The sequence below is a fragment of the Periplaneta americana genome, chromosome 4 (genome assembly GCF_040183065.1).
Source record: "Periplaneta americana isolate PAMFEO1 chromosome 4, P.americana_PAMFEO1_priV1, whole genome shotgun sequence".
NCBI classification, from domain to species: Eukaryota; Metazoa; Arthropoda; class Insecta; order Blattodea; family Blattidae; genus Periplaneta; species Periplaneta americana.
In genome coordinates, this window is record NC_091120.1 from 14872666 (window position 1) to 14894972 (window position 22307).

General features: G+C 36.5%; 1 protein-coding gene across 5 annotated transcripts in view; it reads left to right on the forward strand.

Annotated features, from left to right (window-relative positions):
* The first annotated feature begins 408 nt into the window (after positions 1 to 408).
* Positions 409 to 22307, forward strand: part of Rrp5 (Ribosomal RNA Processing 5) — a 63668-nt gene continuing 41769 nt past the window's right edge. Inside the window, exons 1-9 of one of the 5 annotated variants that reach the window (XM_069822871.1) lie at positions 409 to 1093; positions 1401 to 1528; positions 3744 to 3866; positions 6716 to 6883; positions 8896 to 9193; positions 11592 to 11764; positions 13483 to 13731; positions 16489 to 16703; positions 19932 to 20148. In XM_069822871.1, coding sequence (XP_069678972.1) covers positions 1042 to 1093; positions 1401 to 1528; positions 3744 to 3866; positions 6716 to 6883; positions 8896 to 9193; positions 11592 to 11764; positions 13483 to 13731; positions 16489 to 16703; positions 19932 to 20148 — 1623 coding nt within the window. In that variant the 5' untranslated portion in view covers positions 409 to 1041. Of the gene's footprint in view, positions 1094 to 1127; positions 1270 to 1400; positions 1529 to 3743; positions 3867 to 6715; positions 6884 to 8895; positions 9194 to 11591; positions 11765 to 13482; positions 13732 to 16488; positions 16704 to 19931; positions 20149 to 22307 lie in introns of those variants that run through there. The other 4 variants (XM_069822873.1, XM_069822874.1, XM_069822876.1 and 1 more) reach the window with 4 other exon arrangements.

Here is a 22307-nt window from a genome sequence, read left to right on the forward strand (position 1 = left end):
CACGTTGAATGTGGTGGTTTGGAGGGGGAAAGGAGTACGGAGCTTTTCATTAGACCTCACGTGAAAATGTCGCCTGCTAACGAAAATCTGGCAACGGAATCACGGAGACAATGTAGCCAAACTTCCCAGCCCATTTGCAGTACCACTTGCATTACGAGTCGCATTACGTACCAGCGTCATTAGCTCGTCCTTTCTTAAAAACAGTAATTTTAATTACTAATATTGTTGATAGTGTTATCGAGAACTATATACAGTAATTATTTTAAACATATCAGTGACAATCGCTGAATACGCTTTGAATCTGGCGCCAATCTGTGGCAACAGAGCTTATAAGGAGAGGAACAGAACGTTGCTTCCGGTTTAGTCGGGTCATAACCTGGCTTTTAGTATAGGCGAGGGGATCCAGACGGTGGTGGCATCAAAGCAACGAGTTAGAAAGAGAATTTCTAACTCGTTGCATCAAAGACGTTTTATAGTTTAGTGGCATGGCAGCCAACACTACACCAAGAGGAGAGTATATGAAAAGCCAACTGTTGACCAAATAAATTATTACCCGGGTTCGATCCCCGTATAAATGTAATTTCTTGAAACATGTATGAGTACAACAGAAATGCAAGTAATCGTAAAATTAGAATATATAATGATCCAATGACAGTCAATAATTCCTTTGCCGTACGGTTTTCCTGAGCTGGAGGCATCGTGTCAATGCGTCTCTGGTGTTCTGTATATAAACTACATGCACTATTTCATACAGTTACAACATGGGCTTTTCCAGAGCCCCTTTCAAATACAGTACATGATAGCCTAGGATACAGCAACCTTTCTCTTATCGCTATGTATATAGTGTAGTGTTGGTTGTCATGCATACATGCATAATTTGAGTCACGTAGTGGCCTTGCGCTCATCCGCCATGACACTTCGCAGCACATACCGCGTGTCTTAGAAAAGGCGAGTTTTCGTAAGGTAAAATGAGTGATAGGTTAGATTAGGCTTTTGGTTTGTCTCGGAAGAAAGGGCACATTCTTAGACAATTGTGAGTATATGCAAAGCATAGCAAAAGCCCAAACCAACCTGTCGACCAAAGCCAGTTATCGTAAGTTTAAAGCAGCGTCAGGTTAGATTAGTTTTGGCTTTTGGTATGCCTTGGAAGAAGGAGCAAGGAGGAGGAGTCTGCAAGGAAAGTAGCTAGTTGCACGGTAGGTGCGGTGGAGGTAGAGGGGAAGGGTGCAATCCATGTTCTGGACTTTATCCGCAAATTCATAGATATTTGTGAGTACCGGTATATGCAAGGCACTGACTATTTCAGTAAGAAGTATGATATTTGTATGTGTGTATGTTGGAGAACTTCCCATCTATAATTTTGTGATTTTGTTCAGACCAAGCGTTTATTTGTGTTATAGGTTATACTTTTTATGTACAAGCGTCAACACATATTTTAACGACAATGGGACTCATTGGAAATGAAAAGAGTTTTCCTAGAGGTGGCAAGAAGCCAGTAATTACTCTGCCTAAGAAAGGGAGTTTCAATGTAAGTACAGAGTTCTTTAATGCTGTCATTCTACATGTTCGAGGGAAAACACCTTTCATTTGCTGATTTTTTTTCAAGGGAAAGTAATACTAGGTTCAAAAAGTTCCCGGAATTTGCTAGCATCATAGAAACAACGTACCTTAAACACTATTCTACAGCATTCCCTTCAAAATAGTTGCCTTCCGCAACAACACACTTTTGCCAACGCGTGTAGAGTTCCTGGAAGCAGGCCTGGAAGCCATTTTGTGAAACCCGTCTTAGTGCTCTCGTCGCGTTTGCGATAACCTCTTCAGCATTGAATCTCCGTCCTTTCAGATGACTTTTCAGACGGGGAAACAGAAAGTAATCAGGTGGTGAGAGATCAGGAGAGTATGGTGGGTTATCCAAAGCAGTTATGTTGTGCCTGGCAAGAAAATTCTTTACAATAATTGCGCGATGAGCAGGTGCATTGTCATGCATAAGGAACCAGTTGTTTTCTACCCACTTTTCTGGACGTTTCCTTCTCACTGCGTCCCAGAGGCGACGGAGGGTTTCTACGTACAATTCTTTCGTTACAGTACGACCTTCTGGAATGAACTCATGGTGCATGAGACCCTGAGAGTCGAAGAAAACTTCCAACATAACTTTGCTTTAAGTGTGCTTAAATGCGACAGGCTCATGTCAGTAGATTTACTGGCATGTGAAAGAACTCCTGCGGGACAAAATTCCGGCACATCCGGCGATGCTGATATAACCTCTGCAGTTGCGAGCGTCGTTAAATAAAACATAACATTTAAAATAACTTTGCCTTTGGAAGTGTCCCTAGGAAATTTTTGCTTCCGAGGAGATGTTTTCGATTTCCACTCAGATGACTGTCGTTTAGGGACTGGGTCGTACAAGTAGCACCAGTTTCATTTTGTTTAAGAAATCACCATCTTCATCAGCCATACTGATCATGTCCCCAGCAAAACACAGAACTTGATGTTTGTACTTTGCTCTGTGGACATAATTACAAAATGCGACGAACAAACAAAACACTATGATAAACAATTGCCTACAACTCAAAACCAATAATTGCCATTATCAGCAAACTTTAAGGAAATGACATCATGAATGTTACCAACAAAACAAATGTATAATATCCCTTGTTATATATTAATACGAAAAATGGTAGTAAAATTCCGGGAACTTTTTGAACCTAGTAGTATATATATATATATATATATATATATATATATATATATATATATATATATATATATATATATATATTTTGTAAAGGGAGGAAAATAATCATTTTTATTTGCTGATCAAATACATTACTCATTTTAATTTTAGACTATCTTACTTGCAACAACATTTACTAAACTAGCCAAGTTTTTGGTCCAGGGATAATTATTCGGAATACATTGCACAGCCATCGTCACTGATCTTCACTTGTTTCTCCTCTCCTTTGTTTTGAGGCTCCAGACAGCATGGTCACTGATGCTGGAACTGTTTGCTTGCTGGTATTCTAGAGTTTAGCAACATATCCTCCCATTATGTGTCATATAAACAAAATGAGGAACATGTATGATTTTTATTTTCTGTTGAAATTGGATTCTTTTAGTGGCAAACCTGACATATCTTAATGTCATATATTTATTTTTATATTTTGATATTCATTTTTGTGGTTGTGATAACTCAAAATTCACAATTTTTATTGACGTATGTGTACATTAACCAATTCCGTCCAATAACTTGCAATTGAAATATATTTATTTGACAAACGTTTTCGCCTATTTGTTGTTTAGAATCATGAGGTCACATATGTAATTCGTTACGTGTAAAAATTTGTGATTACATAAAACAATTTATTTCAAAATTTCTTCCTAATTCCAATTATGTCATTCAAAGAGATACTAGACTAGATGGCAGTTCAGAAGGCGGTCGGCTGCTATATGCGCCGTAGCATTTCTGGCATGTGACGTCACAAGCTTGATGATGATGATGATGATGATGATGATGATGATGATGATGTGTACTTTCTATAGTACATTCCATATAGAAGAAAGCACATGTTCATTTTGAATTTGGTGGTTTTAATAAATGGTACAGAATGCTACTCGTGGAAAATTTTTTTATGTTAAAGTTGAACTTGTTATATAATTGTATAGTATAATCTGTATTAGTTTCAAATCAGGAGTCTTTTTACCTTGAAATGTGGTTAATATTTATTAATGTTTCTTTTTGGCAGTTATTTGGTAAAACATCCCATAAGAAGAGTTCTCAGTCAAAACGTTCAGTAAATAAAAAGAACAAGAATAATTCACCAGTTTCCAAGTTACAACTATCTCATATAGAGCCACTATCTTTGAAGGTAAGGTGTGCAGCTTGAAATTTCTTGTCATGCTAAATATTTATTAAGAAAGAGCAGGTGTTATAGAAATACACATAGCTACACTTCATCTCAACTTTCTTAGTTTAAATGGAGTGAATTTTTATGTTGCAACTGATCTGAAGAAGTGTGAATGGTCAGTTGTTATTTACAAGTGTTATTGCAGTTTGATATCAACTCTGTTTAGAAGTAACCTAAACCTGTAATACCAAATCTTATTGCTTTAAGGCTTTACTCAAACCATTTACTCTGTTATATTCATAGTTGAAGAGTCACACAGAAGTATTCCAAAGATGTAAATTTTAAGGTTTCTTTTCACAATTTTTTTTATGTACATTAACCACTTATTATATTAAAGATGACCGTAGTGATTAATTATATTGTACTGTAGTAATCTTTCAGCTCCAATTATGCGTACATGTGTGTACATTCATGCTACAGCATTATGCTCCTATACAAAAACATGAAAAACTAATTGCAGACCACTTTTATCCACTTGTCACAAAAAAATTTGCCATAAGTTAATGCATGTGTAGTTCATTTTAGAAGTTTCCTATATGAGTGCATTACAGGTGGGAAATAAAAAGTTCATTCCAACAAGCAGTTCATGTGCAAGCCATGGATCATCTTACTTGCCTGCGCTGGTTGAGTGTCTGCTACGAGATTGAAACAGAACTGGATGATGGGACACTTTTCCAGATCATTGTGTACTAAATCCAGAGATGCTATAACTTTGACCATCTTTGCCTGAAAACGGGCTGTATAATTATTATCATTTTGCAGCTAATTCAAATGCAGAAAATAGAATTTCGATAATTTTCTGTAAAAAGATAAAAAAATTTGGAAGTTAACAATCCTGCTAATTCGATGTTGTGTACTGGTGGACTTTTTCATCTAAAAAGAAAAAAATAGTTCTCTTTTTAATTATTTATGTACTTTGTTTATTATACTTTTAATCAAAGTTCATTCATTCATTTAGGCCGTGTCTCAAAGCTCAGGTCCATACTACACACTAGTGACTAGCAACTAGGTGACTGGTCAGCGCGTCTGGCTGAGAAACCAGGTGGCCCGGGTTCGAATCCCGGTCGGGGCAAGTTACCTGGTTGAGGTTTTTTCCGGGGTTTTCCCTCAACCCAATACGAGCAAATGCTGGGTAACTTTCGGTGCTGGACCCCGGACTCATTTCACCGGCATTATCACCTTCATATCATTCAGACGCTAAATAACCTAGATGTTGATACAGCGTTGTAAAATAACCCAATAAAATATAAAAAAATAAACTAGGTGACTTGTAAACTACACACTAGGGAGCTTTGGACATGGCTGCTTGAAACATGGCCTTCTTCATAGATTATTTTTCTAAAAACCATGACATCACGGTGCAGCACTAAATTAAGAAGGCAGTGTCCTAATGCAGTTTCATTACGAGTTATATGGAAATGATAAGGGCCTAATATATTACTGTAATGTTTAAAACATTGTACAGAAGATACTAACAATATTAGTGTTCAAAGTTAACGTGTTATTCTACATTACATTTACATTATTTCACTTCCAAAGGATTTTCAGATTTCATAACCCCATTTGCTGATGACGTATCTATGTTTGTTTAGTGAACAAGTCATTAATCAAGCAAGCATTTTCGTTGACTAGCTCCTATGGACTTGATTCCTATGCACTATGTAGCTTTGGACTATGACTTCTGACGTCACATCCGGCTATTTAGTCAACAATCTAGTTCACTTCAGCTGAAAATGTAGCTTTGAGACACGGCCTTAGTATTCTGCCCAAGGGCAGGTATTTCACTGCAAATCCAGCTTTCTTCAATCTTTCCTATTTTCTGCCTTCTTCTTTGTTTCCTCATATGATCCATATATCTTAATGTCTTCTATCATCTTTTTATTTCGGAATCTTTCCCATACCAGTATATGGTTTAACTGATATCTCCTTTCGTCCCTTGGGCATGTCCATGTGTATCTACTTCGTTTATGTTGTTGAAATAATGTATTCCCAACAGTCATTGCATTTCTTTTACAAAAACTCACCAAATATTCTCCTCTATCATTTCTTTTTCTCAATCCATATTTTTCAACTGTTCTTCCATCTTGTCCTTCTCCTACTACTGCGTTCCAGTCGCCCGTTAGGATTACGCATGCTCCCTTCTTCTCCTTTTCAACTATGTCTTCTATCATGTCACAGCTTTCTTCCACTTCCTCGTCTGCTAATCCACTATGTGGCATATAAACTTGCACTAGCGCTAAGTCCATTTTCGTCCCTTGTAGTCTCACCATTATCATCTAGTCATCTGATACCACTTTATCTTTCACACATGATCAAATGCAGGTTGCAAATGTAATTAACTATTCCAATACACAAATAATTTTCATTCTCTTTCTTTTTGGCGAAAATTAAAATTAAATCTCTAGTTTTATTATTCGTCTGGACTGTCACTTTCCATCTTAACTGTCGATCATGTCTTTCTTCAGTATCTAGGAGATGTTAATGATCTTATGCACATGTCAGAGACTCATACTCTCCATTCATATGTTCAATCCGCTGACAATGTATTTATTTATTTATGTATTTATTCATTTATCTATTTATTCATTTAACAGTATAATGTGACGTTGTTGTGTTATTCCTTTCCTTGCAGTAGTTACATTTCATTTTGAATTTTATGAATGCATACATCTGTGTGTTCTTTATGAAACAATTGTTTTATTTAATATGTTGTTGATATAATGTAAAGGATTTTGATTACATTAATTTTTCGCCAGCCAGCCAATATAGTTTGAGTATTGTTATGTTATTTTGTTAATATACATTTTCAGACTGTAAAGGAAGGCATGCTAATACTCGGCCGTATTGAAGAGATTGAGGAATTTAAAATGTCTATTGCCCTACCAGGTAGATTAATAGGAACTGTTCCGATCACCAACATATCCACACCTTACACCAACTGCCTCAGGAATTTAGTGAATGAAGTTCATACTGAACAGGTGAGATATTAACACATATGAAAACATAGCGGGCCATGTGAAAAGAGGGCGAAAATTAACAGTTTGTATGCCTATCTTGCAATTTTTCTGAAGTATTTTCATTTCAGCTGCCTTCAGTTTATTCTTGTCTTTTTATTTGAAAGTCCACCTTTATAAAGTGTAATGCAACTGAAATATTTTGGAACTAAATTAGGACTTAAGAGTGTTGGCTATTACAATTTGTAACTTTTGTGTAAATGTTACATCTTTTTTGCGATTATTAATGTCAATTTCATTTTCCTGTGGTATATCACAGTCCATGTAATTAAAATTTTATAGGCTTTTTTTGTTCCAGATATTTCTTGTTTTCCTAAATTTTGCTTCATACTGGATTTTGTGCCAAAAATGTTGTTGTTATGACTTTTCCTTGACATCTTTAATCCAGAATTTTTTACGAAATTTCGCTAGATTTTCTTTTGAATTGGCAGTTAAAACTAGACAATAAAAAAGAGTGTGTTTATTTTTGTAGCATTTGTTAATGTGGCAACTATTGTGTAAATATGGTTGCATTTTGGAATCATTTCAGTTAGGTTGGTGTTAGATAATGTTTAATGTTATCAAAATGATAGATAAAATTAAATTATTTCTACTATATGGGGTGGACATTTAAGTTTCCATGGTTACCAAGTATGTTTGCTGTTATGTTTATGTTCCCATCATGAATGATGGTATGACTTCTTGATTTTACTGTAATGTTAAGTTAACGCTTACATGGGGATCGTAATTCACTGCAGCTAGCACCGCAACTTCCCCATGTTCGTCCGTAGTGGTTCTTTTGTGCCTCCTTTTCTTTGGCTGGACACTGCTTTCTTTGGAGAATTGTTTTATCACACGATAAAATGAAGCTCTTGATGGAGTTCTTCTATCAGGAAACCTTTCCGCGTACACAAGAATAGCTTGTTCCACATCTCTCCTAGATTCCCCGTAAATGAGAATCATTTCCACTTTTTCTTGTTGAGAAAGTAGGTCCATTTCAACCCACAGACAACTGAGTATGCTTCAAATGTTAAACGACTTGCATGGAACTGATGGTTGTTACTCGGTAATCGCTAATTGTAGGTACGTACCACCAGTAGATCCACCTGGACTCGAAGGTGACTGCAAGTAGCCTACACTAACGACAGATACAAGGAAACCGTCCTACTGTAGAAAGTAAACAAAACGACGGACACAATGCCTCATTGCCTCCTCGCCTGCTGTGATGCTGGACTGTTTTGAATGGGTCCAACCATTCATTGCGCTCTTCGTACACAGACATTCATAATTTTTGTTGTTATTTACGTTGGTGTAAGAACAATCGCAAAGTGCTTCATACAAAAGTTGTTCAGTTTTTTATGAGGAATGAGAAAACAATATAAAAAATGTAGGCTCCTATTTCAAAAAATTAAATTGACCCTAAAATAACCATCACAATGTCCTCCAAATAAAACACGACAAATGGCATTTACTTTCCCCCATTATATCAAGCAACTTTTATTCAAGACATTTATTTCTACAACGCTTAGTATTGGAGATATTGTACAGTATCAACTTAAATGGTCCACACTGTATAAACATAAATTTGTATTGGATAAAAGGAAGATTACGAATTTAGAAATTATTTCAGAAACATATTTCAAAATCACTCATCTTAACATATGTAGCTTTGACACCAGGTTGTAGAAAACATAAAAATATTCTATAAACTCACGTAATATGATACGTTGCTCCTCATATGTAAATAATGTTTTGAATTGCAGTACGTAACATACTGATAACGGAATCTCTAGTGGCAAAACCTTGCAACATTTATTCCAGCTTTTGTTACTAAAACTAGTGCTATTGTCCTCACTTTGTTTTATGTTTAGTGTAAGAATTAGTAATGAGAAATGCAAAATGTTTCTTTGTGTTGTGTTGAAAAACATTTTTTTATGTCTGTTATAGTATAATTTTTTATTGTTCCTTCTTAATTCGAGCTTCATGAACAATTACAGACAGCACCTCAGTTGGAAGATATATTCCGTGTGGGTCAGTATGTGGTAGCTAAAGTAATTGAAACATCACAGCCAGCCAAGCACAGCAGTAGGATTACACTGAGTTTGATGCCAGATGTAGTACAGTCAGAATGGTCGCACACATCAGTTGTTAAAGGTTCCGTTATTGTTGCTGCTGTAAAAAGTCAAGAAGATAATGGTTACATAATGGATACAGGCATTAACAATGTTAGAGCTTTCCTGAAGAAGTCTGCTGCTCAAGTCCTGGAGAAGACCTGCAACCAGGGTAGAGCACTTGGTAAGTGACACCTTGCAATTACGTAGCTGTAGAGGTGATGATGATGATATGCTGAGGCTGAATGCATGTAGAAGAAGAATTTCATACTACTGCCTGAGGAAAAACAAATTTATGGTTAAAGTGCTTTGAGACTAGGCAGAGGAATAAAAAAATAATTGATCATGACTGATTTGAAAGGTGATAGTGATATATTTTATGACGAATTAAGTTCAAAAGATGACTATAATTTTAATGTGAGAAGAAACTCTGAAGGTCGTGAAAGAACAGTTCAAGAAACGTTCCAACAATTTAAAATTCCGACACTGTACACGATGTTGCATGTGTTGATCGAAATAAGTTCTGTATTACTTCGGAACACATTCTGAATTGCTTGCTGGAACTTTAAGGAAAAAAGTGGACAAATACGAACTTAATGAACATGTTAAAGATTAGTTTATATATTTTTGTATGGTTCTAACAACATTGCAAATACGGTATTTTCTCGAATACCTGTGTCCTTGAAAAAAGCTGCACACTCCACTTTTGAAAGGCAAAAAAAAGTTACAAAAATAAAACTTTCAAAAAATGTATTCACGACAAATTAAAAACAATTAAACAAAAATACAGTCCAGCCAACAATAAATTTAATCTTGGAACAGGACCTCCAGTTTCTGGTGCAAAGACACTTACGTCAAATTTACGGGCTGTAGCATGAAACTTACAGCAGAGTCCATATAGGCCAGTTTCTATCTGATGCTTTTCCAATTCACTGTGGGCTAAAGCAGGGAGATGCACTATCACCTTTACTTTTTAACTTCGCTCTAGAATATGCCATTAGGAAAGTTCAGGATAACAGGCAGGGTTTGGAATTGAATGGGTTACATCAGCTTCTTGTCTATGCGGATGACGTGAATATGCTAGGAGAAAATCCACAAACGATTAGGGAAAATGCGGAAATTCTAGTTGAAGCAAGTAAAGCGATAGGGTTGGAAGTAAATCCCGAAAAGACTAAGTATATGATTATGTCTCGTGACCAGAATATTGTACGAAATGGAACTATAAAAATTGGAGATTTATCTTTCGAAGAGGTGGAAAAATTCAAATATCTTGGAGCAACAGTAACAAATATAAATGACATCGGGAAGAAATTAAACGCAGAATAAATATGGGAAATGCGTGTTATTATTCGGTTGAGAAGCTTTTGTCATCTAGTCTTCTGTCAAAAAATCTGAAAGTTAGAATTTATATTACCGGTTGTTCTGTATGGTTGTGAAACTTGGACTCTCACTTTGAAAGAGGAATAGAGATTAAGGGTGTTTGAGAATAAGGTTCTTAGGAAAATATTTGGGGCTAAGAGGGATGAAGTTACAAGAGAATGGAGAAAGTTACACAACACAGAGCTGCACGCATTGTATTCTTCACCTGACATAATTAGGAACATAAAATCCAGACGTTTGAGATGGGCAGGACATGTAGCATGTATGGGCGAATCCAGATATGCATATAGAGTGTTAGTTGGGAGGCCGGAGGGAAAAAGACCTTTGGGGAGGCCGAGACGTAGGTGGGAAGATAATATTAAAATGGATTTGAGGGAGGTGGAATATGATGGTAGAGACTGGATTAATCTTGCTCAGGATAGGGACCGATGACGGGCTTATGTGAGGGCGGCAATGAACCTCCGGGTTCCTTAAAAGCCAGTAAGTAAGTAGTAAGTAAGCACGATTTCCATGTTCCTCTGCATCTTTGATAATAATTTTAAGTTTTTCACTGCAAGTAAAAGATATCAATCTCATACTTTAGTGGCAATCATTTTCAGAATTGAAAATATAAGACTCACAACTACACACTTATCAAACTTTAACTTCATTGTGACACATGTAGGTCTACTGCCATTCCAAACACCATTTAATAATGTTAACAGTTGAAATACCCACACAGGAAGATAATGGCATGTACTACCACCTTAGAAGTTACACTGGAGGAAAATTGGGAAATGCTGCCAACTTCATTTTGAATAAGCCGTGCACGTATATTTTTACTTGTACATTTCAGAGAAAAAGTGTGCTGGGTATGCGAGGAAATACAGTAACTTAGATTTCACGTTCTTGAGAAGCATTTTATCAGGGTTTGCACATCTCCTTTCCAAGATTGTATTGTGTATCTTCCTACTGAATATTTGTTGTTATGAAGAAATAAACTTATAAATTCTTGCATTAGAATCTCTGCAGATAATGTTTCGAAAGTAGTATTGAGGATATAGAACAGGGCTGAGTAGGATTTTGTAGGCAGAAATAGAAAATTAATTGAGAAACAGAAGTATTGCAAAATAGAAGATAAAGTAAGTCTAAATGATAACTGAGAATATTTGCCTAGCATAAAAGTGCAGTATCACCAATATTGTATTTTAATCTTCTTGCAGGTGTAGGTCATCTTGTACGGTGCTTGGTGACAAAGTCAGATATTTCTTCAGTCGCTTCGACTGTGCAGCTGTCAGCTGATCCCAGAAAGGTTAATAAGGCTGTGGCCGATACAAAAGAAATGACACTTGACTCAGTTCTACCAGGGACTCTCTTAAATGCAAAAGTCTCAAAGGTAAAGAAATGTCAGATTATCAGTTTAAGTGCTGTATGTGAATGAACTCAACAGTTGGCTGACCAGATGTTCCACTTCTCGCAGAATACTCCTTTTTTTTTTTTTTTTTTTTTTTTTTTTTTTAGCCTCTTATCCTGCAGCCCATGTAAAGCCCTATAAATATAGGGGAGACTGTTGTACCTTTAGCATAGTGTACCTTTGAACATTTTTTGTTTTTTATTTTTTGCTACCATCTAGAGGACTCAAACTGAAGTAGATTGTTGGGAAAGCCACTAAGTAGATCTGGTCGTAATTTTGGTTTGATTTATTGCAAAATGTGAGTTCTGTGAACGAAAGAATCTTTTTTAGTACCAAAAGTAAACATTTCCTTCATTGATATATGTTATTTAACATAAAACCCGGCTGTATTTGTTACCATCCACTAAGTACAATGTGTTCCGTATCATATGGTGGGTAATAACATATTTTAATTTCCAGGATTTATTCGAATCTCTAGTTTTGGGAGCCATATTTGTTTAAACGTGCACCCTCTTGTATCTTTGAACACAGAACATCTTGTATCATGGAACATGTTCCAAGGTTCATAATACTATTGGATTTTGTCTTTCTTTTATTTTAAGATCATGTCACGAAGTAAGTCTTTAATTAAGAGTTCCCCAATTGATCCAGATGCCTTGAAGAGAGCCGTTGAAGCAATTCTTGTTCCTCCAGGAAATAAAATCTAAGCAAATACATTTTAAATATGATTGTCAGTTCTTACAACTATAGTCTACCTAAAATACATGTGTTCCAACTTACAAGAGGGTATGTTCTAAGGTACATGAACCTGTTGTACCTTTGAACATATTACATTTTATTTTTTCCATCCTTAATAGATGTATAGAACAGGAAAATATATACACGAAGTTGTAAAGGAATCTTTAATAGTTATTTAAAATATTTTATTATTTGAGACCATTAGCAGGATATACACTGTTAGATCATAAACAAAACAAATACATTAGACAGGAATTAGGCATTTCAAATATAATTGATGTAACACATACCTATGTAAATAAATGGCACGAACATGTAGAGAGAATGTCATCAGACAGAGTTCCAAGAAAACTGCACAACTATAGACCCATGGGACGATGGGATGTAGGAAGACCGAGATGACAATGGAGTGACCAATTTTAGAGTTCAATTACTATTGGGACGGAACAGGCTGGACGGCCTAACCCGTGATGCTGATGATGATGATGATGATGATGATCATTTCCCAAAATTAAAAAAAATCAAATCTGAAAAGTGTTTAAAGGTACATCAGTCTCCCCTAGTATTCTTTATGTCTCCCTTCCTCACCCATTCCCTACACTATACTTATACGAACACTTACCATACACTTATTCTAGTACTCGACAGATACACATCATGCATAACATGGCCTGCTGAAGTGGTGTGCAATTTGAAAATATGCCACAGTTCTGCCATCTATCCACAGTATACAGAACCTGAATCACGCAAATTGAAGTGGGTAGGCATTAGACTCACACACACACAAACACACTTTTTATATTAGTAAAGATGCTACAGAATGTTTAATTATTCTGCTATGCAAACTGAAAAATAAATTCTTTGTGTGTGTGTGTGTGCGTGCGTGCGTGCGCGCGCGCGCCCCCCTTTCCCCTGTCTCTAATGTCATTCTATAAATTCCGTAATTTTCTTCTGGCTTGCAGGTTCTTCACAACGGACTGGAAATTAATCTTGGCAAACAGTTTATTGGTTGCATACATCAAGACTACTTAGCAGAAATGTGGGATACGCCACAGTCGTATGCTAAAGGAGACATCCATGCAGCCAGAGTTCTGTATGTCCTGCCTACAGTGAAATTTGTTCACATGACTTTGAATGTGAATTTATTTGACACTGAGAAAAGTGATTCACCATCCAACTCTTTAGATATTGGAAGTGTTGTAAAGGCAGAGGTATTTGCTTCACTTACTTAAAAATATAAGAGAAATATGATGTTACAAATAAATGGACAGCTGGATGGACGGAAAGAGGAGTGAATGAGTGAATGAATGAAGCACAAGATTATCATTTTCTTTTCTTAGGAACAGCTTCAATGAATTTATTCTTTTATTTGCACATAAAATGAGGACGAATAGAACAGTCCAGAAAGTAAATATGAAAAGCTAAATCTTGTGTTATATGTTGTTGAGCATTGGCACTGAGGATTATTTGACTGACATTATTTTCCTCTAGCTTCCCAATATAAGCATGTCAGGCTCTTGCTGTTGTTCAGTCCTTCGCATTTTTCTAGGTAGTTTCTATCAAGAGCAGCTCTATCTTCTTCGCATATCTGCATTAATTAGCTGGAAGGCAAGGCATTATAAAAGATGCTATTGTTGTTTTCCTTGGCATCTGTTCTGTCCTTCATGTGCCTGTAGTTTTCTTTTAACTGAGTTTCATCAGTGTTGTTCTGTGTACTTATGAAATGTTGTTTTATTGTCTAGATGGCAGTCTAGTGGGTAGAGTGTTGGACTTATAATCCTATGGGTCCAGATTCGATCCCCCATGTACCCTGATTTATAACTTATGTTGGACAAGCCCGTGGTTCAGGTAACACAGGAATTTTCTTCGGGAGCTCCGGTTTCCCTCCAGCATCCCAATAAATCATCATTTCATCTCTTCGCAGATGTAGTGTAGACCAGCTTCCAATGACGCATCCTGGGCAATGATTCTGTAGGTAAATAGCCTACACAACTGGCTTCATATGCGTGCATGACGAACAGTCAAGTACCCACTATTAGTAAAAAAAGAGAAGGCTAGTGATTTCTTCCTCACTGTTTATCAGCTAGTTTATTGGCACTTAATTTCCCATGATTTCTACGTGGGTGGGTATACATTGTAACATAACTTCCTGTTTCTTGCCCGTACTGTTTTGATTAGATTTGTTATTTCTTTGGTGCTGTTTGTTGTCGCGTTGCTGAAGTTCACTATGCTTTCTATTGCAGATTTGGAATCCGATTGCAGTTTTCTTTTGTGTATATGACCTATATAAAACATCCTCTGATTCTTTCTCTCTCTCTGTTAGTTTAACAGAATTCAGATGTACGACTCCTACGATCGTGATTAAAAAAAAGTAATGTAGAGAGAATTTTTCTTCGTTCCATTACTCTTTCATCGTATGATGACACAGAATATCTGCATGGAAATATCATATGTACTTCGGTACATTAAAATAATATATATATGATATGCGTAAATCACTTCGTGATTTAAGACGGAGCTTATTCCGTCGGATCCCGGCCAACTAGTCACTCATAAAGAGTGCACCTCAGCACATGGGTGGACTTCAGTCCTACGTTCATAGACATCTGTGACGTAGTGCAGATGGCGGCCACTAGAGGGAACCCAAGAGTTGGAACTTAATCTGAGACGATTCTGTCCAGCGCCGGGGTGGGTATCCGGTGTGGCTTAGTGGATAAAGCATCAGCACGTAGAGCTGAAAACCCGGGTTCAAAACCCGGCGCCGGAGAGAATTTTTCTCCGTTCCATTACTCTTTCATCGTATGATGACGCAGAATATCTGCATAGAAATATCATATGTATTTCGGTACATTAAAATAATATATATGATATGCGTAAATCACTTCGTGATTCCGTCGGATCCCGGCCAACTAGTCACTCATTACGAGTGCACCTCAGCACATGTGTGGACTTCAGTCCTACGTTCATAGACATCTATGACGTAGTGCAGAGGGCGGCCACTAGAGGGAACCCAAGAGTTGGAACTTAAACTGAGACGATTCTGTCCGGCGCCGGGGTGGGTATCCGGTGTGGCTTAGTGGATAAAGCATCAGCACGTAGAGCTGAAAACCCAGGTTCAAATCCCAGAGAGAATTTTTTTCCGTTCCATTACTCTTTCATGGAGTAATGTGGAAGTTAGAAGTTCAGAAACAAGGAAAAAAATAGGTAAAAACCTACAAATCTGGTCCCTAATCATAAGCAGGCAATCTGTGTTTTCAGCCATTCATTTTCGGGATACCTTTCATTAATGGTTACTAAAACTATTGTTTTTATTTCACGTGTATGTCCGATTTTTTTATTCATTGAGAGGTATAAATCCAGTTTGTTTGTCTATATTGATATATTCTCTTGTGTTAGTTAAACTTATTAGTGTGACTTCAACTGCAGTGATACTTTTTCTCTAATATTGTGTGTTGCATATTGTGTTATATATGAGGTATATATTGAAAAATATATTTATACATGTCAGAAATAACAGTTTAAGACTTTAGTAAAATTATCAGTCATTGTATTTAAATTTAAAAAGACACGCACACACATTTACATATTTTGATTTGTTATGGCTCTTGACATTAAGAGAAGTAAAGATTCCTTAAAAGCCATAAGTAAATAAGTAATTTTAGAATTTTGGCTAGAAATGCGTTTAAATTTCAGTTTTTGTTTTATTGTGACAAGAAAAAAATAGAAATTTTGAAGTAATCCGCGAGATTATGTTTGGAAGACAGTCAGGATGATGAATGGATAGATCATTTCAGACTGTTCAGTTAAAGATAAAACTTTATCCCACTTCCACTTAACATAAATATTAAGAGACAAGTGAAACATGACTCTATGGTCAGTGTAGTGTTAAAAATGTTGCTACATAATGTATTCTAACAGTGTAGTTGTTTACCACAAGTCCTAATTAAACATTTTAATTGTTCTTTCAGATAAAACATGTAGATGGCTACGGTGTTTTGGTAAAAGTGAAAGACCTAAAGGGATTTGTTCCCATTCGTTACTGTTCCATCAGTGACTCCAAGTCTGACCCAAGCATGTCATACAAAGAACTATTGCTTAAGAAATATGAAATTGGTACCAAACATAAGTGCAAAGTATTAAGCTACGACTACATGACGCAACAGTTTGTCTGCACGTTAGACAAGTAAGTATATTATAAGGTGAATAAAAATATTTGGGGGAGGGGAAGAGAATGAAGCATTAAGGCCTGTATGCACAACGAACGCCAGGCTATTCTCAAGATTTTCCCATGACCAAGAATAAGTCAAGGTCTGTCTCATATTTTCGTTTGCACAGTCACAGTCCTGTCTTGGTCTTGAAACAGTTCTGAGATTGAGCTAAGAATATTCACTTTGAATGCGAATGTTTTCATACTTTTATGTCATCATTGTGATCAGTATCTGCGAATTAGCATTGTTTACGATCGTGCATTGTAACATGCTAATTTGGCAATTTGGAATAAAGTTTCATCATCATCGTCATCATCGATGGCAAGGATTAGATCTATTGGTCTGTCCCATCTCAGAATTGTTCATGCCATGCTTTCAAAGTAAAACTGCTTGTCATTGTAAAATCCTAGTAGATTTTCATTGTTTAAAATATCCTCTTGTCAACCACAGTCCAGCCCACTGTTATCTTCATTTCCAATAAAATCAGAAACTCTTTGAAATCGTCATCTCAAATAGCCGCCATTTTTTTTCACACTGACTGAGATCATTTCAAGACCGTTCTTTGACAGCCTCAGCCCAGTTTCAGTGATATCCTGGGACAGTCTTAAGTTCGTCTCAAAAACTTGAAAGCCACCGGCGTAGCTTAGGCGGCTAAGGTACTTGCCTTCCGATCTGGAGTTGCGCTCGGGTTCGGGTTCGATTCTCGCTTAGGCTGATTACCTGGTTGGGTTTTTTCCGAGGTTTTCCCCAACTATAAGGCAAATGTCAGGTAATCTATGGCGAATCCTCGGCCTCATCTCACTATCATCAATTCCATCGACTCTATAGTTGCGACACTGTTATTCCCGGCATGACTCCTCCTCTTTGCTTACGTCTTAGGAAATGAAGGCTCTATAAAGTCTAGGTAGGTAGTGTCGTTCGCCATTTTTGTTCTTTCGTTGCCGAGCTACCATACGAGGAATCTATTTGGCACACCATTAAACATTATCATGTCGTAGCTCCTATGATAATAAATCAAACGCACTTTAATTCAGCAAATAATTGAGCGGCAAATAACGTCTTTGTGTGCTTTCTGCGAACGCCAACGAAAGAGCCAAAATGGCAGGCGATTATATTAAGCATTTATCGAGCCTTAAGAAATGAATAACGTCATCATAAGCAAATCACAAGATGCACATGTTTAAATGTAGCCGACCTGCAACCCGATTGGCTGCCGGAAATTAGAGCGACGGGACTATAAATAACCTCGTAGTTGATACAGCATAGAATAAAAAAAACTTCAATGTGCATATGAAGAACAGCCTGAAATGCAACTGGCATATGGGCCTAAATCTTGCAAAAATATGTTCTAAGTCAGTCTTCAACTTTTCTACTTCCTCATATGATGCATAAAGAGAAAGCAATGTAGTGCATACATTTTGACGCAAGTACACTTTTCCTTAAGTAGTGCTTTGTGGCAGTGAATTACGATTTCTTATTAGCTATTGTATAGATTTTTGTTTCCACTCAATATGTACAAGTTCAACTGGGAATTTGAACATCAAATGTGAGTTCATTGAAAAATAAGTAAGGAGTCTTTATTTAAGGTGAGGTCAGAGGTCCTATATTAACGGTATGTTGCCGTGGTGGTCTAGTGGCTAAGGCACTGGACTTATAATCCTGTGGATCTGGGTTTGATTCCTGGCATACCCCTGATTTATAACTGTGTTGGACGAGCCCTTGATCCAGGTAACGGGTTTTCTCCGGAAGCTATGGTTCCCCTCTGGCATCCCAATAAATCTCCATCATCATCTCATCACATCATAGGTGTAGCATAGATCAGCATCCTATGACGTTACCTGGAAAAGACTCTGTAGATAAATTGATCTGCACAACTGGACTGGCTTCATATGGGTGAATGACGAACAGCCAAGTACCCGCCATTAATAAATAATAATAATAATAATAATAATAATAATAATAATAATAATAGTAATAATAATAATCTTGCTTGTCGATATGTGTCAGAGGGAGAACATTTGTTTGTATGCATCTGTAGTCTGACTAGTGTAATATGTAGCTAGTTGGTGATAATAATAATAATAATAATAATAATAATAATGATTTATTTAACCTGGCAGAGTTAAGGCCATACAGCCTTCTCTAACACTCAACCAGGAGTAAAAACTGCGTTACAAAAACACTACAAATTTACAAAGTACACTACAATTTTACACACAAAACTGAATAAGATAATAATAATAAAATGTAAACAACAAGTAAGAAGAAATTAGACATAATATATAACATACATAAAGAAAGAAAAAAGCATAATAAAATGTGAACAGCAGGTCAAACTAAATGAGACATACAAAGTATAAAAAATAAGACAATTATTGATGATGATGATAATAATAATAATAATGATAAAAATAATAATAATAATAATAATAATAATAATAATAATAATAGTAAAAAAAATAGTGCAGTACAAAGCATACAATGAATAGAATATTTTTAAGTACACACAGTAAGGAAAATTATGATTATATAGAGCTCAACTTATCACATTAGAGATATACCGTTATCGGAAAATATGAAAATAAAAATATAAAATAAGTTGAATATCACTAGAACATTAAAAAAAAAAATGTGAATACGTGGAAACATGCAATATAACACTTGTCATAATAGTAAGTTAGTTTGGCAACTCGTCATAAGATAATTTTCTAACTTGGATTTAAAAGATTTCAATGTTTGGCAGCCCTTGACTTCAGGCGGCAGATAGTTCCAGTGACGAGAGGTAGCAACAGTGAAAGATGAGGAATACAGAGATGATGTGTGAAGTGGAATTTCTAGTGTGTTATCGCATTGTGATCGAGTATTAATATTATGATAGCGAGAGAGAGTATGAAAACGAGCGAATAAATAATAGTGATGTGTGATGTATGTAATGGAGGGAAAAGGAATTGGCCACTCTACCCCATTATCTCCTGGCCTAGTCGTTTCATAAGTGGTGCCTTCTTAGTATCACTTTTGAGGTTCAGACCTGTCTTCGGACAGTTGATTAAACAACAACAACAACAATAATAATAATAATAATAATAATAATAATAATGATCTAATATGCTGAAGTTTAAATGTTAAACATTTTATATGAACATTTAGGATGTGGTGCATAGTAAAATTGATACTAAATAGATGCTTAATTATTCTTTTTCCAGGGTAATGATAAAATCAAAAGTGTGTAAGATTGGTGATCTTCAGCCTGGGATGAAGATTAAGTGTCAGATTATGGAGCACACAAGAAATGGCGCACTTGTTACTATCCTTGGATGCGGAAAGTTGTTTACAGCATTTGTACAATCATTAAACATGGGAAATGTATCACTTTCACATCCGGAGAAAAAGTTTCCAGAAGGAAGTCTACATAGTGCACGTGTAAGAGCATTTACAGTAATTTAGTTTTGTGTGATGTGGCAGCCTTACATTTAAATTTACAAGGGGAGGTCGTGAGCACTTTTTAGTGAAGTCTATGCCAAGATGAAAAGTTTGGAAAGTAGACTGCAATGCTTTCAGGTGATAGGCATCAATTGTTGTTGTTTTCTAATGCCAGGCATTTGACAATAGTCATTTGACCTCTTACACCCCAATATTTTTCAAAGGTATTATCATGGCCAGCCACTGAAGCACAGATTTTGAGGTGTTCCGAATGCATTTCTTGGTTTGAGTTGCACAATGGGCAGTTAGGGGACTGATATATTCCAATTCTATGCAGGTGTTTGGCCAAACGATCATGGCCTGTTGCCAATCTAAATGCAGCTACAGACGATTTTCGTGGTAAATCGGGAATTAACTGTGGATTTTGATGCAGAGAGTTCCATTTTTTCCCTTGGGATTGTGTTATCAAATTTTGTTTGTTGAAGTCTAAGTATGTAGATTTAATAAATCTCTTCACAGAGTAATATGTAGATTTAGTAACAGGTCTGTAAGTAGCAGTGCTGCCCTTTGCTAAAGCATCCACATTCTCGTTTCCCAGGATTCCACAATGGGATGGTATCCATTGGAATACAATTCTTTTATTGAGTGATATTAATTGAGAGAGCATTTTAGTTATTTCTGCTGTTTGAGATGAAGGTGTGTGTTTAGAGACTATTGATAGAATAGCTGCTTTGGAGTCTGACAATATAACTGCATTTTTTAATTTATTGATGTGGCATAGAAGATTCCTGAGACTTTCACTTATTGCAATGACTTCACCATCAAAACTTGTTGTTCCATATCCAAGAGATCTATAAAGTGAGAAGAGACAGCACGTAACACCTGCACCGGCACCTTGTTCTCTGGAGATAGGTATCAATTATAAGCCAATATTAGTCTAGCTAAGTGGCCAACATTACAAACTGATATGCGAATTTTACTTTCTCACTACGCCAGTGATGCTTGAAAAAAATCGATTTTAATATGGGTTCCAAAAAAAAATGGCACGCCTGAATTTTCTAAGTTCCAGATTTAATGCATTGTGCTTGCTCAGTGATCCAAAGCAGTGGTGCACACAAATTGCTTTGGCAGATATTGAAATTCGTTTTACTTCAGTTGTTGCTGTAATCCAAAAGACGATGAAAATTGATCTATGTTGTTGTTTTCTAATGCCAGGCGTTTGACAATAAAGTCATTTGACCCCTTCCACTTCAATATTTTTCAAAGATATTATCATGGCCAGCCACCGAAGCACAGATTTTGAGGTGTTCCGAATCCATTTCTTGGTTTGAGTTGCACAATGGGCAGTTAGGGGACTGATATATTCCAATTCTATGCAGAAAAGGAGTGAAAATGACAAGTTGTAGCCGACTTAAGTGAACACCATATTTTAACGTTTTGGTGGCTACTTCATTCACACACAAACCCCAGAATGTCTGGAGGACCACACCTGCTGTTGGTCGACGGGTCCATTGGACCTAGCTGGGAGATCTTGTTGATCACCAGCTTTCCCTCCTTAAGCCACTGGAGGACGATTTTAGTGCCATAGCAGGTCAGCACTAGGAACAGAAAAGTAGAAAGAGGAGAAAGGAAAGTGAAATGAACCCCTAGGCCTCGAATGCTCTAATGCCGTCGGGGTCGAAGAAAGTAAGAGTTCAGTCAGAGGACTGGATAGGAAAGGGTAAATAGGGAATTAGGTATTGAATAGAGGAAAATTATACCAAATTCAGTCATTAACTCATCAAGCTGACCAGTGCTAATTGATGAGTAGCCCCTCCCTTTAGTTCAGCTAGATAGATGAATATTTGAAGACTGGATATAAAAAAGGCTGTAAGTGCCAGTATCGTGGAAAATTAGTTTTTTCAATTAAAAAAGAAAGTGTATGTCCCTGGCTGAATCCACGAAGAAAAACGGTAAGTCCCATTGTAATTTTATTTAGACCCTACCTTCTCCGATAGATGTGCAAAACACACAGTATGATATTGCATCACTAGTCTCAAAAAAGTTCTGTTTTTTATGGTTTGTCTCTTTGGCACTTAGAGCCTAGTTTATGTCCAGTCTTCATTTATAAATTGTGCAGCAAAATTGAACAACGGTAGACGAAATTAACCTGCACAATC